Source organism: Rhinoraja longicauda, chromosome 35, assembly GCF_053455715.1.
Source record: "Rhinoraja longicauda isolate Sanriku21f chromosome 35, sRhiLon1.1, whole genome shotgun sequence".
NCBI classification, from domain to species: domain Eukaryota; kingdom Metazoa; phylum Chordata; class Chondrichthyes; order Rajiformes; family Arhynchobatidae; genus Rhinoraja; species Rhinoraja longicauda.
Window position 1 is genome coordinate 6348751 of NC_135987.1, and position 12178 is coordinate 6360928.

General features: G+C 40.8%; 1 protein-coding gene across 3 annotated transcripts in view; it reads right to left on the reverse strand.

Annotated features, from left to right (window-relative positions):
* Nucleotides 1-1098: 1098 nt before the first annotated feature.
* hif1an (hypoxia inducible factor 1 subunit alpha inhibitor) overlaps nt 1099-12178 on the reverse strand; it is a 38198-nt gene continuing 27118 nt past the window's right edge. For all 3 annotated transcript variants that reach the window (XM_078428362.1, XM_078428364.1, XM_078428363.1), the window contains exons 4-8: nt 11689-11834; nt 10595-10701; nt 9289-9352; nt 8538-8648; nt 1099-5614 (exon numbers count right to left, since the gene is read on the reverse strand). In XM_078428362.1, the coding sequence (XP_078284488.1) occupies nt 5558-5614; nt 8538-8648; nt 9289-9352; nt 10595-10701; nt 11689-11834 (485 nt within the window). In that variant the 3' untranslated portion in view covers nt 1099-5557. The remainder of the gene's footprint in view (nt 5615-8537; nt 8649-9288; nt 9353-10594; nt 10702-11688; nt 11835-12178) is intronic.

Below are 12178 nucleotides of genomic sequence, written 5' to 3' on the forward strand. Positions count from 1 at the left end.
ACAACAGGGAACCCAGCGCTGTCCTCTGCTCACAGACCTCCAATCAGTAAAACCTCTACAACTAGCCTTTGATTCCCTCCTCCAAGCCGCTGGGAGTTGGCACTCACCCCAGTAGGCTGAAAATTATGAGAAAATATGGGAACCCAATGATCACTGGGGTCAGGGCAAAGTGTCACAAATACGTAGAGTGGAGAAATAGCTTTTGTAGAGCCTGTTTCCAATCTTAGTTAAGAAAATAACTGCAGATGCTGGTACAAATCGAAGGTGTTTATTCACAAAATGCTGGAGTAACTCAGCAGGTCAGGCAGCATCCCAGGAGACGGAATGGGCGACGTTTCGGGTCGAGACCCTTCTTCAGACTGAAGAAGGGTCTTGACCCGAAACATCGCCCATTCCTTCTCTCCTGAGATGCTGCCTGATCTGCTGAGTTACTCCAGCATTTTGTGAATAAATACCAATCTTAGTTATATCCTTCTTGATGCAAAATTGCTGCAATAACCACCCGATGTTGGCGCTCAGTCACTAATCTCTTGTAGCTGACACTAAACTTGATAGCGAAGAAAGCATTTGAAGTATTTGCAGTCTCCATGCTCAACACATTAAAAAAAATACATTGTCAGTGCTATAAAGGTTGAATTTGGTGATATGAACTGCTTTTGACCTTTCTTTATCATCACAGCCAATCCATCTATGCTCTTAATTACAAAATAAGATTTGAGACTCTGGTCTGATAACCCATTCAGCTTCACTTTGCGATTATCACAAAGGGCATTTTGGTTTTTTTTTAAATAGAAGGCAAACTGAACACTTGGGGAATTCTGGAGACACAAGAAACAACAGATGCTGGAATCTTGAGCAAAAAAACAAATTGCTAGAAAAACTCTGCAGGTCAGTCTGCATCTCTGGAGAACATGGATAAGTGACCTTTCAGGTCGAGTGCCTTCTTCAGACTCAATTAAGGAATTCTATTCTGTATACTTAACCTGGTTGATTTGATCAAAATACAGCACATGATCCCTGATCACCTAAGACTGGGATTCCAACCCTTCTCTGCAGCTCAGCAGTGGATTTCAATAACACGGCAACCATTGATATTGATTTTAATTTCACTTTTTGGGCAATTTACTCATATCAACAAAATTACAGCAAAATAGCAGGTTTTTCCAAATCTGAACTGGAACATTTTATACAGGGATTTAATTTAAACATATCATGTACATGAATCCAAGGACCAATTATAATTTCTAGGGCTATAAAATACACTGTAGGAGGAAAAATGGAAATAACAAATCTGTTTAAAAAAAATCATCCAACAGTCATTTAAATCGATGTGTTACTGAACAGTCAATCTTCAATGCCAAAACATACCAGTGCACATACATCTAACAATTTTCATGGAGAATGCTTCAAAAGTTCCAGAGAAATACTGTAATGAGCAAGGTGTATACTTTGACTTTATAATTGTATTCTAACTCAGAAATCTAATGCTATCCTTTCCATAATCAAAGTTAAAGTTGCATTGGAAGCAGCTGCGAACACTGGATGGTGAATTCCTGTGAGAATGGTGGGTGTGTGAAACAGTGAGGGATGCAAGGGTTTCTGAATCTTCTGTCAAAAGAGAAGCAAAGGGAGTTTCCTCACATACTTTAATGATTGATATCAGAAAGTATTTGAAGTCAGAGCTATCTTACAAGCAATCACACTTCAGAGAATAATCTGTTTTTTGCAAAACACTCCTTCTATGTTCTTACTTTGACACCAAATCCAAAGGCTATATTGTTAAAATAATTGTTCACAACAGCGAACCATAACATTACATTTGGAAAACATCAAGGTCAAACTCCTGAAGCTCCTCATCCATCACCAGTGGAGTTAAAGAACAGTAAAACCATCAGCCCTGCATGAAACTAGGAACCGTCTAATCCCATGTACCCTTAGAAAATGTCCCTTAAAAAAGTGCACTCTCCACCACCACGTCACCATCAAGATGATTGTGCAAGACTGGTTGTGATCTTTTCTCGCACATGCTTGTGACTGATGGTATTCTTCCCTTTCTCAAGGCAGCACCACTGTTACTGGGCACCAACATCAACTGGGCACCATAAGCATGTGATGAGATAAAAGGGAAATTTTCAATGAGCCTTATTTGTGAGTTAGAAAAGTGTTTTGGATTATTATATTACAGGGGGCTGGGGTGGGGGGGAGACTTTAATTTCATTCTTTGAAAGGAAATCAATTGTCAGAATTGTTCAGTCAACAGAATAACGTTATCAGAAGCTTTAGTCAGCTCAGCTTTTGTCAAGAAACCTGCCATGGAGACTTATGACAAATGACAATGAAGAGCAATATTATATTTGGTTTCCAAAGCTTGGTTTGGATAGCCTCATTGGGACCAAATATCAGAAGCAGACTCCAACAATCTGCTAAAAATAAGACACAAAAAGCTGGAGTAATTCAGTGGGACAGGCAGCATCTCTGGAGAGGAATGGGTGATGTTTTGGGTCGAGACCCTTCTTCAGACCAACAATCAGCTGCTAATATATCATACTATTGGAGAAGGCAGTTGAGTGCTAATTCCTAACCCCATCCTTCTGCTCATTGTCAGTAAGCACAAGGGGCTAGAGGGAACTGTGCATTTCTCCTAAATCATTATTAGCTTACCTTCTAGTTATGAATCATCATTTCAGAATCCCCCCACAAACAGAGAAACACCATTGTGTTTCCCACCTTAAACCGTGTTCATCATTTATAGAGTTCGGCAGGATCACACTTGGTTCCTCACAAAGACACCTGACATGCTTACATTTTCCTGACATTTAAGCTCTGGGTTCTTTGGCATTATTCTTGTGGCTCAATTACTGGAGGGGAGATCTCAGACTAATCAGCCAACTCCATTAGATGACACTCAGCAGGGTTTGTTTAGTGTCGGGGTGCCGTGAATGACACTGAGCAGGCCACCAATCCTTTAACTAAAATCATAGAATCAATAGCCCCCGTCTTATGCACTTCTTCCCTATACGCTGATCATTAAAACCATGCATTGTTTCACTTAGCTTTCAGCCAGCGATTAGGATTTTTAAAATTGCAGAAATTTAGAATAGCCACACAAACTATACAAAGGTGCTCATTTAGTTTCTGAATGATTAAGTATTGTGCAAGGACAAGTGACTGATTCTCTGAACCCAGCACGTAGGAGGAAGTAGTGGCATTGAGACTGTCTTGTTTAACTCCAAGGGAGCATCTAGCTTACCACGGAATTTGACAACAGTGTTGAAATATTTGGGCAGGAATGAAGCACAGTATCAAAGACCCTGACCGCCATGGGGCAGTCACAGGCTCCATTCCTGCTTTGTAGGAAACTGGGGATGTGTCTGCCAAATCACAGATCTTGTTTTGTGCGAAGACCAGAGAAAATAAAAATCCAACGGTAAACATCACACTATTAATCTTCCCCATAAAGGCAGATTCACTGCATCACCACAATGAGAAGACAGGTTAGCGATGTCCTGTCAAATAAATTATTTTAAGCAGCATATATTTCGTTACTCCTTTTCACACCTTGTAAGGATCAATTTGAATTACAGCACGAACAGCCCACTCGATCCATAAAGTGGTGATTTCCCCGACTGAAGTCCCACGATATGTCTTCACAGAAATTGTTAATCAAAGGGCCAAGATTCTCAGTCTGGATTATTCAGGAACTGTACTAACCACTTATCCAATGCTTTTACTTTATACTTCCAACTTTTATCTCATTGCAATATTGGCAATGATCAGTTCTGTCAAAGATGTGGGGTGAAAAGAGCCGGCTGTAAATGCGACTAGCTATCATGCAACTCACTGTTCTTCCTCACAAACAGCAAAGGATATGAAGGCTTCAGAAAACTCATTGTGAACCGTGAAGATCTTTTCCAACATACTAGATAATGTCTCAGGATAGAATGAACAGGCAGTGAGGCAAAATCCCCTCTTGAAGAGTTTAGGTAGAAAGTGAGGTGGATAACCTTAAGTGATGAGGTGGAATGGTGATTCTGGACAGGGAGTGAAGTGGGTTACATCAGAACCAGACAAAATATATATATATATTTGGGGGTGTCTGAAAGGCCTGGTCAATCTCTCTTCATTTGCTCACTGACCTTCTATTTCCATTTTCTTTTCCAGTTTTCGATTCAGATTCACAGCACTTATGGAATTTTCCTTTCAGTTCAGTACATTAGCTCAAATGGAAAGTAAAACAGAGTAAGGTTTTAATCAGTTTACACTCAGATCGCTTCTCAATTTGAAGCAGGCAGAGTGGTGTAAAATGAAAGTGAAGGCAGGAATTAGTATTTCAGGCTGCTAAACGTTCATCAGAAGAGGAAAAGGGTCACAATGATATATTTCAAGCAGACACAGAGGCATGGGAAGGGTGAAAAGGAAAGAGTGCAAAGTCTTTTGATATTGCTCAAAGCAAGCGAGGTTAAACCAGAGGGATATTAAAACTATAGGAGTCACCCCAAAGGCATTGTATGATTTAGATTATTATTGGTTTAATACATTGCAGAATGTCGATGTTTGAAATGGAAGACATTTTATACAAGCTACATCTGGGGTGGAGTAGACAATGTAGGGGAGGTGGAGGAAGTGCAGGACCAAGAGGGAGGAAGCACAAGAAAATACAACAGATGGGCAAGGAGAAATAACTATAAACTAACACAGTGGCTAAGAAATAGATAGCCAGACGCGCAGGACTGGAGTGCTGCAAAAGTTACATTATATAAGTGCATCCAGAATTACCCTAAATGATCTCATCCATGATACCATCTCTCAAACTAATAGCAATAGAGCTTGAAAGACACAACGGATAATATTCAAGATTGTGACATTAATTCACCATAGCTTGGTCTGATACTTTAGCACTTTTTAGGGGATGCGGTGCTGTACATAAAATGTTTGACCTTGTCCCGTGATAAAAGTTAAAAGCATTTTTCGTTGTTTCCCCAAGTGACAACAATATTTCATTTGATGTTGTGCTTGCTATTCTCACTTGTTATTATTTGAAACCAAGCATTTTCAGGCCTGACCATGTCACTGAATTCTTCACAAATCACAGGCTTTCACAATCCCAGGCCAGCCTTTTTAAAAGTCCAAATATCGAGGGTCAAAGTGATAAGCCTCCTTATGCAAGTCCGGTGCATGGAAACCTTCAGCACTCAGTCCAATGTTACCACTCCAACGGCAAGAGCACAAAGACTTTCATTGTTTAAAAAAATAAACATAAATCCTTTTTAAATGGGTTGAAAGTGGTCAACGCACACATTCAGTGTTAAACATTTCTGGGGAGATGTGCCAATTAACTGATAACAGACTTCCATTTTCAGAACCTTCTGTCCAACAGGCACATGGATGGTGGATTCAAACATTCACCTCAATGATCGATGGCAGCCGATTTTGAATAAGAAAAGTTCCTGTGTTTCTTTAAGTGCAGGCACGCAAAGCTCATGGTTCTGTATGCTCAGTCTCTCTCTGGCGCCATTTACTTTCGGAAAGCATCGGTGAACAGCCCGCAGAAAGACGATTAACTGTGAGGTTGATCATATCGGCCTTTAATCATCATTCTTAATAATGGCCCGACCTAGTCAGGAAGGAAATAAATAATGAGCTTCTGTATATTGCCCAGGCAATTAGGAACCGATGGATTATCCAAAACTGATAATGCAACATGAAAGTGCAAGCACACCCATGCAATCTCTATATTTTCTGCATTCCATGGTGATTGCCATGGACATCTGCTTTTCAATCTTATTAGAGGTCACTGCTGGGAAGGAATTGTTTTGCTCGGCATTTTATTTCTCTGCTACTGCTGTTCACTTGTCACTTTGACTCACTTTCACCAGAGCTATGAGATTCTGGGTTCAAGCCCCACTTCAGGTCCCGACAACATAAAATAAGTCGAGCCTTGTAGACTACTAAGGTTACACTGTCACAGGTGGTATCGTTTGACTGAGATATTAAACCAAGGCACAGTTTATCTGTTCAGATAAATGTTTGTAATATTCTCCAGAGACTGTCACTCCGTGTATTTATTTGAGGTAAACACAAGGATTTACTTTGTTGGTCTGATGCGAGGTATAGTTACTACAGCTGTTTCTGTGCTGAGAAACCTCAGTAAATGGTGCATGATGTGACAAGAGTTGAAAATCAAGGATATGAGTGGGCAAACTAGAAAGGAACAATTACACAGAAACATGACAGGGCAAGATTAGCAAGTTTGCTGATGATACAAAAGTTCGTGGTTCTACAGAAAGTGAAGATAGTTGTGAACGATTGCATCAGAATCTGGATCGATTGGCCAGGTGGGCGGAGGAATGGTTGATGGAATTTAATGCAGAGAAGTGTGAGGTGTTGCATTTTGGGACGTCGAACAAGGGCAGGACCTAAACAGTAAGCGGTAGGCCTCTGGGTAGTGTTGCAGAGCAGAGGGATCTAGGAGTACAGGTAGTGTAGGAAAATAACTGCAGATGCTGGTACAAATCGAAGATATCACAAAATGCTGGAGTAACTCAGCAGGTGAAGGCAGCATCTAGGAGAGAGGGAATGGGTGATGTTTCGGGTCGAGACCCTTCTTCAGACTGATGTCAGGGGGGCGGGACAAAGAAAGGATATAGGTGGAGGCAGGAAGACAGTGGGAGAACTGGGAAGGGGGAGGCGGGGAAAAGAGAGAGACAGAGGAACTATCTAAAGTTGGAGAAGTCAATGTTCATACCGTTGGGCTGCAGGTTTTCCCTGCAACCGCAAGAGATGCAACACCTGTTTCTTTACCTCCCCCCTCAATTCCATCCAAGGACCCAAACAGTCTTTCCAGGTGAGATGGAGGTTCACCTGCACCTCCTCCAACCTCATCTATTGTATCCGCTGCTCTAGATGTCAATTTCTCTACATCGGCTAGACCAAACGCAGGCTTGGCGATCGTTTCGCTCAACACCTTCGCTCAGTCCGCCTTAACCAACCGGATCTCCCGGTGGCTGAGCACTTCAACTCCCCCTCCCACTCCCAGTCTGACCTTTCTGTCATGGGCCTCCTCCAATGCCAATAGTGAGGCCCACCGGAAATTGGTGGAACAGCACCTCATATTTCGCTTGGGCAGCTTGCAGCCCAGCGGTATGAACATTGACTTCTCCAACTTTAGATAGTTCCTCTGTCTCTCTTTTTTCCCCCCTCCCCCCCCCCTTCCCAGTTCTCCCACTGTTTTCCTGTCTCCACCTATATCCTTTCTTTGTCCCGCCTCCCTGACATCAGTCTGAAGAAGTATCTCGATCCGAAACGTCACCCATTCCCTCTCTCCTAGATGCTGCCTGACCTGCTGAGTTACTCCAGCATTTTGTGATACCTAGGAGTACAGGTGCATGGTTCCTTGAAGGTCGAGTCGCAGGCAGATAAGGTGGTCAAAAAGGCTTTTAGCACTTTGGCCATCATCAGTCAGAGTATTGAGTATAGAAGTTGGGAGGTCATGTTGCAGTTGTATAAGACGTTGGTGAGACCACATTTAGAATATTGTCTAAACATGGGCACCATGTTATAGGAAAGATATTGTCAAGCTTAAAAGGGTTCAGAAAAGATTTATGAGAATGTTGCCAGGACTAGAGGGTGTGAGCTAGAGGGAGAGGTTGAGTAGGCTGGGTCTCTATTCCTTGAAGCTCAGGAAGACGAGGGGTGATCTTATAGAGATATACAAAATCACGAGAGGAATAGATTGGGTAGATGCACAGAATCTCTTGCCCAGAGTAGGGGAATCTAGGACCAGAGGACATAGGTTCAAGGTGAAGGGAAAAAGATTTAATAGGAATCTGAGGGGTAACTTTTTCACACAAAGGGTGGTGGGTGTATGGAACAAGCTGCCACAGGAGGTAGTTGAGACTGGAACTATCCCATCGTTTAAGAAACAGTTAGACAGGTATATGGATAGGACAGGTTTGGAGGAATAAGGACCAAGTGCATACAAGTGGGACTAGTGTAGCTGGTGTAGTTGGCCAGTGTGGGCGAGTTGGGCCGAAGGGCCTGTTTCCACACTGTATCACTCTATGACCATGACTAAGGGGGAGTTATTCAACAGTGAAACTATGAGAGTTCAAGTCTGACGTGCTTTCACAAGGGTGAAAGGTGCAGAGAGCACATCCAAGGAACCCTGGATGTCAAGTTTGATCAAAGGTCAGGGGTGTAGGAAAATAACTGCAGATGCTGGTACAAATCGAAGGTATCACAAAATGATGGAGTAACTCAGCAGGTCAGGCAGCATCTCTCCAGAGATGCTGCCTGACCTGCTGAGTTACTCCTGCATTTTGTGATACCTTCGATCAAGGGTCAGGGGATTAGTATAGAGGGATACTTGATGGGCAGTACAAACATGGTGACAGGAGGGCCTGTTTCTGTGCGGTGTAACTCTGTGAAATGGGTTTGCCGGGTTTTGAAATGCACTTATATTAACTGTTTAACACGTTGCAACTTGTATTGAGTTTTTAAAGTTACACATAGACAAATTAAGATTTACAATGTTTTACCTCCTGTGGTTCTCCTAGAGCTTCCCCCAGCATTTTTTCTATATTTCTCATAATGGCAACCTTCTGATGGGATTTCAGTGGGTATTCAATTCTCTTTGGAGTTGGTGCACCCTTAAGATAAACAGATACATTAAGCAATACTTTCATGTTTGAAAATCTATCTAATGTATCTGCTAAACATCTCAAGCCCCTTAAAATTCAAGCATTACATATTGTCAGTCCTCACATCAATACACAGGCAGAACACATTTGAAAAATATAACACTTATCATTTCCTGTCTGAGAAAAAAATATTTCTCAGTACTTTATTAAGCGATGAAAAACATTTTTGTGCAGATATAATCTTAAAATGGATCACACCTACTTCTGAAAATTGGTGATTTTAACTGTAGGGCAAAGGAGGTTTAATTTAGAATCTTCAATCATGTACTAACTTTATAATGACAAATTGATAATGTTCCATGGTATTTTTTGATTAATAGCTAAATGTAGTAAAGATAGACAAAAAAACGCTGGAGTAACTAAGCGGGTCAGGTAGCATCTCTGGAGAAAAAGGATAGGTGGCGTTTCGAGTCAGGAGTCTTCTTCAACGACCTGAAACGTCACCTATCCATGTTCTCCAGAGAGGCTGCCTGACCTGCTGAGTTACTCCAACATTTTGTGTCTATCTTTGGTATAAACCAGCATCTGCAGTTCCTTTTTATTGCTAAATATAAAATAAAGCTGGTTGGTCTCCTACTACTCTTCTTACCTTGTACCAGAAGTTGACAGTAATAGTGATTCCTCCGTTCAGTAATGACTCAATATGATGCCACCTGAAATTAAATTCAAATGATAACCACTGAGGACTGATACAGTACACGCGATTAACAGCAGCAACACGTTGATGAAATTAAACATTTATCACCATTGGCATCTACTCCTCTTTATCCAGCATTACAGAAAAACATTGCTTTTGGAGAGTGTGTGATGGGAGAGTCATAGCCCAATGCTGACACATCTTGCATTGCTTGTTCCTCTTTACGAAACATTTTTCCACTGGATGGAGGAATAGATACTTAAATTAGAGTACACCCCTCCTCCCACTCCCTCCCCTCCCCTCCCCCTTGTACAAAACAAGTTTGCTGAAGATTTAGAAAAAGGACACCACAAATAACAAGAGGAGGAATCTGGATGCAAATGCATATGATTCCTCTCACTTCTAAATATCTCCTAGTGTACAGTAAAATGATCAAAACACTTGTAGATGAGAATATTTGGACACACCTCAAGAAGCTAAAGAAATTGAAGAATGATACCAGAGATTTAGTTTTGTTCAGCATATTTAAGTAAATAGGTTTGAATGCACAATTCATTCGCAATGTATTTTGGCTCAAATTATTCCAATCAGCAGCTGCAGCATTCTACATGGGAACCAGCATTTTGCATTGATAATTTGATGAACCAGCATTGATAATTTGATCTTAAATTGATAGATATGTAATTTGGAAAGATAAACAATAGACAATAGGTGCAGGAGGAGGCCATTCGGCCCTTCGAGCCAGCGCCGCCATTCAATGTGATCATGGCTGATCATTCTCAATCAGTACCCCGTTCCTGCCTTCTCCCCATACCCCCTGACTCCGCTATCCTTAAGAGCTCTATCTAGCTCTCTCTTGAATGCATTCAGAGAATTGGCCTCCACTGCCTTCTGAGGCAGAGAATTCCACAGATTCACAACTCTCTGACTGAAAAGATTTTCCCTCATCTCAGTTCTAAATGGCCTACCCCTTATTCTTAAACTGTGGCCCCTTGTTCTGGACTCCCCCAACATTGGGAACATGTTTCCTGCCTCTAACGTGTCCAACCCCTTAATAATCTTATACGTTTCGATAAGATCTCCTCTCATCCTTCTAAATTCCAGTGTATACAGTGTATAAACACATAACATTTCACATGGCATTTATTGCTGAAAATCTTGATTAAAAATAGGAACGAAAATGGAAATGCAGTTATGGGCCAAAAGTTCCTGTAATGGTTTGCAACTGATATTGGTTTTGACTCATGCTTTCACTTACCAATACATGGGAATGTACAAAACATCTCCAGGTCCAACAACTGTTTCATATCCTACTATATTCCTAAAATTAGGAAATCTTTCATAATCTGGATTTTCAAAATCCACCTGGACAAAAGAAAATCATTTTAACCATCAATGTTTAAAAAAATAAATAACAGTCACTTAAAATGCCTCTATCTATACAGATACTGGTACCTGTCATTCTGAGAGGAAAATAACATAACTGAGGTTTGATTACTTTGGATGGTCTCCTCCAAGCAAAATCATTTTCTTACACATTTGTGCTGTATCTATTCATTTAAGCCACGAAACAACTTGACGATTGTTTTACAAGAAAAACATTGCTTCCAAGTCTGTTTCTGTGCACGTCTTCTTTTTTTTTCCTCTTCTAATTTCACACTCATCTTTTTTGTTTATGCTTATATTTCCCCCTGCTCTCCGAGTAGGAAGTCTGTGTACATGCACACATAAATGCAGGAGTGATAATATTAGGAAGCAGGTAGATTGACAGCCCTGCCTCAATTTTTAATACCTTCTCCAATCTTAGAATTCTGATACGAGTTTGACAATGTAATAAATGCAATCTTTCATGCAGGAGAACATTGCGTGCATTTTATATTCTGACTGCTCCTGATATCCATTAAGATAAACTCACCAATTTAGCACTGCATCTGCTGATTAAATTTACTAATCTCTGATGTAAAGCCCATGAAGAAGTGTGATGGGTCCAAGCTGAGCTTTCTATTTCAATGCTGCAGCAGGAAAACAGGATGTAGGTCCAGGAGAGAGAAAAAATGGTAGATCTCCCTGGCCATTCAGAAGCAGTGATAAGCCAAACTGGAGATGATTAGTGTTGACAACCGCCTGAGAGTAAGGCACTTTCCTTATCAAAAGCATCCAGTGGGAAGCCCAGGACAACCAAAAACAACACCCATTTGAGAGAAAAGTATCAAATACTTCAGGACACCACAGGCCACTAAGGACAAAATGTTAAGATGGGTACTTTTTTCTTAACTGGAAAAGTCACTTTGGAAAATTTACTACCTCCTGGTAGATAATGCAAATGCAGTGTGATTAAAAAGGACTGCATACCTGGCTCTGTCTGTCACAAGGGTGATGGACTGGGTATGGATAGAGGCAATCAAACTGATCAGGTGGGAAGAGAATACAACGTTTATAACCCTTAATTTGTGCAAAAAAATTCTGTTGCTCATCATAGTGTGCTGGTGTAACATTTCCTGGAACAAGAAGAGAAAAAAACAAAGCAATGCAACGGCAATTCAAACAAGTATGAAAAATTGCAACAAAATCACCAGAAAAATTAACGCTCATTCCTTTCAATTGCAAGTTATTTATTTTAATTGATTTCATTAAGGGTTTGAATTACTGAAAGAAAACAAGTAATCACCAGAAATAGCAATTCCTATCGCAATTCAAAGAACGTCTTTTGGACTGTCTTAGCTTCCTCGGGTGACGTTAATCACTAATGATTTCCCTTCCCTTTTCAAAGATCGTGAGATTGAACACAAGTCTAGTCTAACAATGAAGGAAATTGAAATTTCTCAATCCACACAGATGTTTC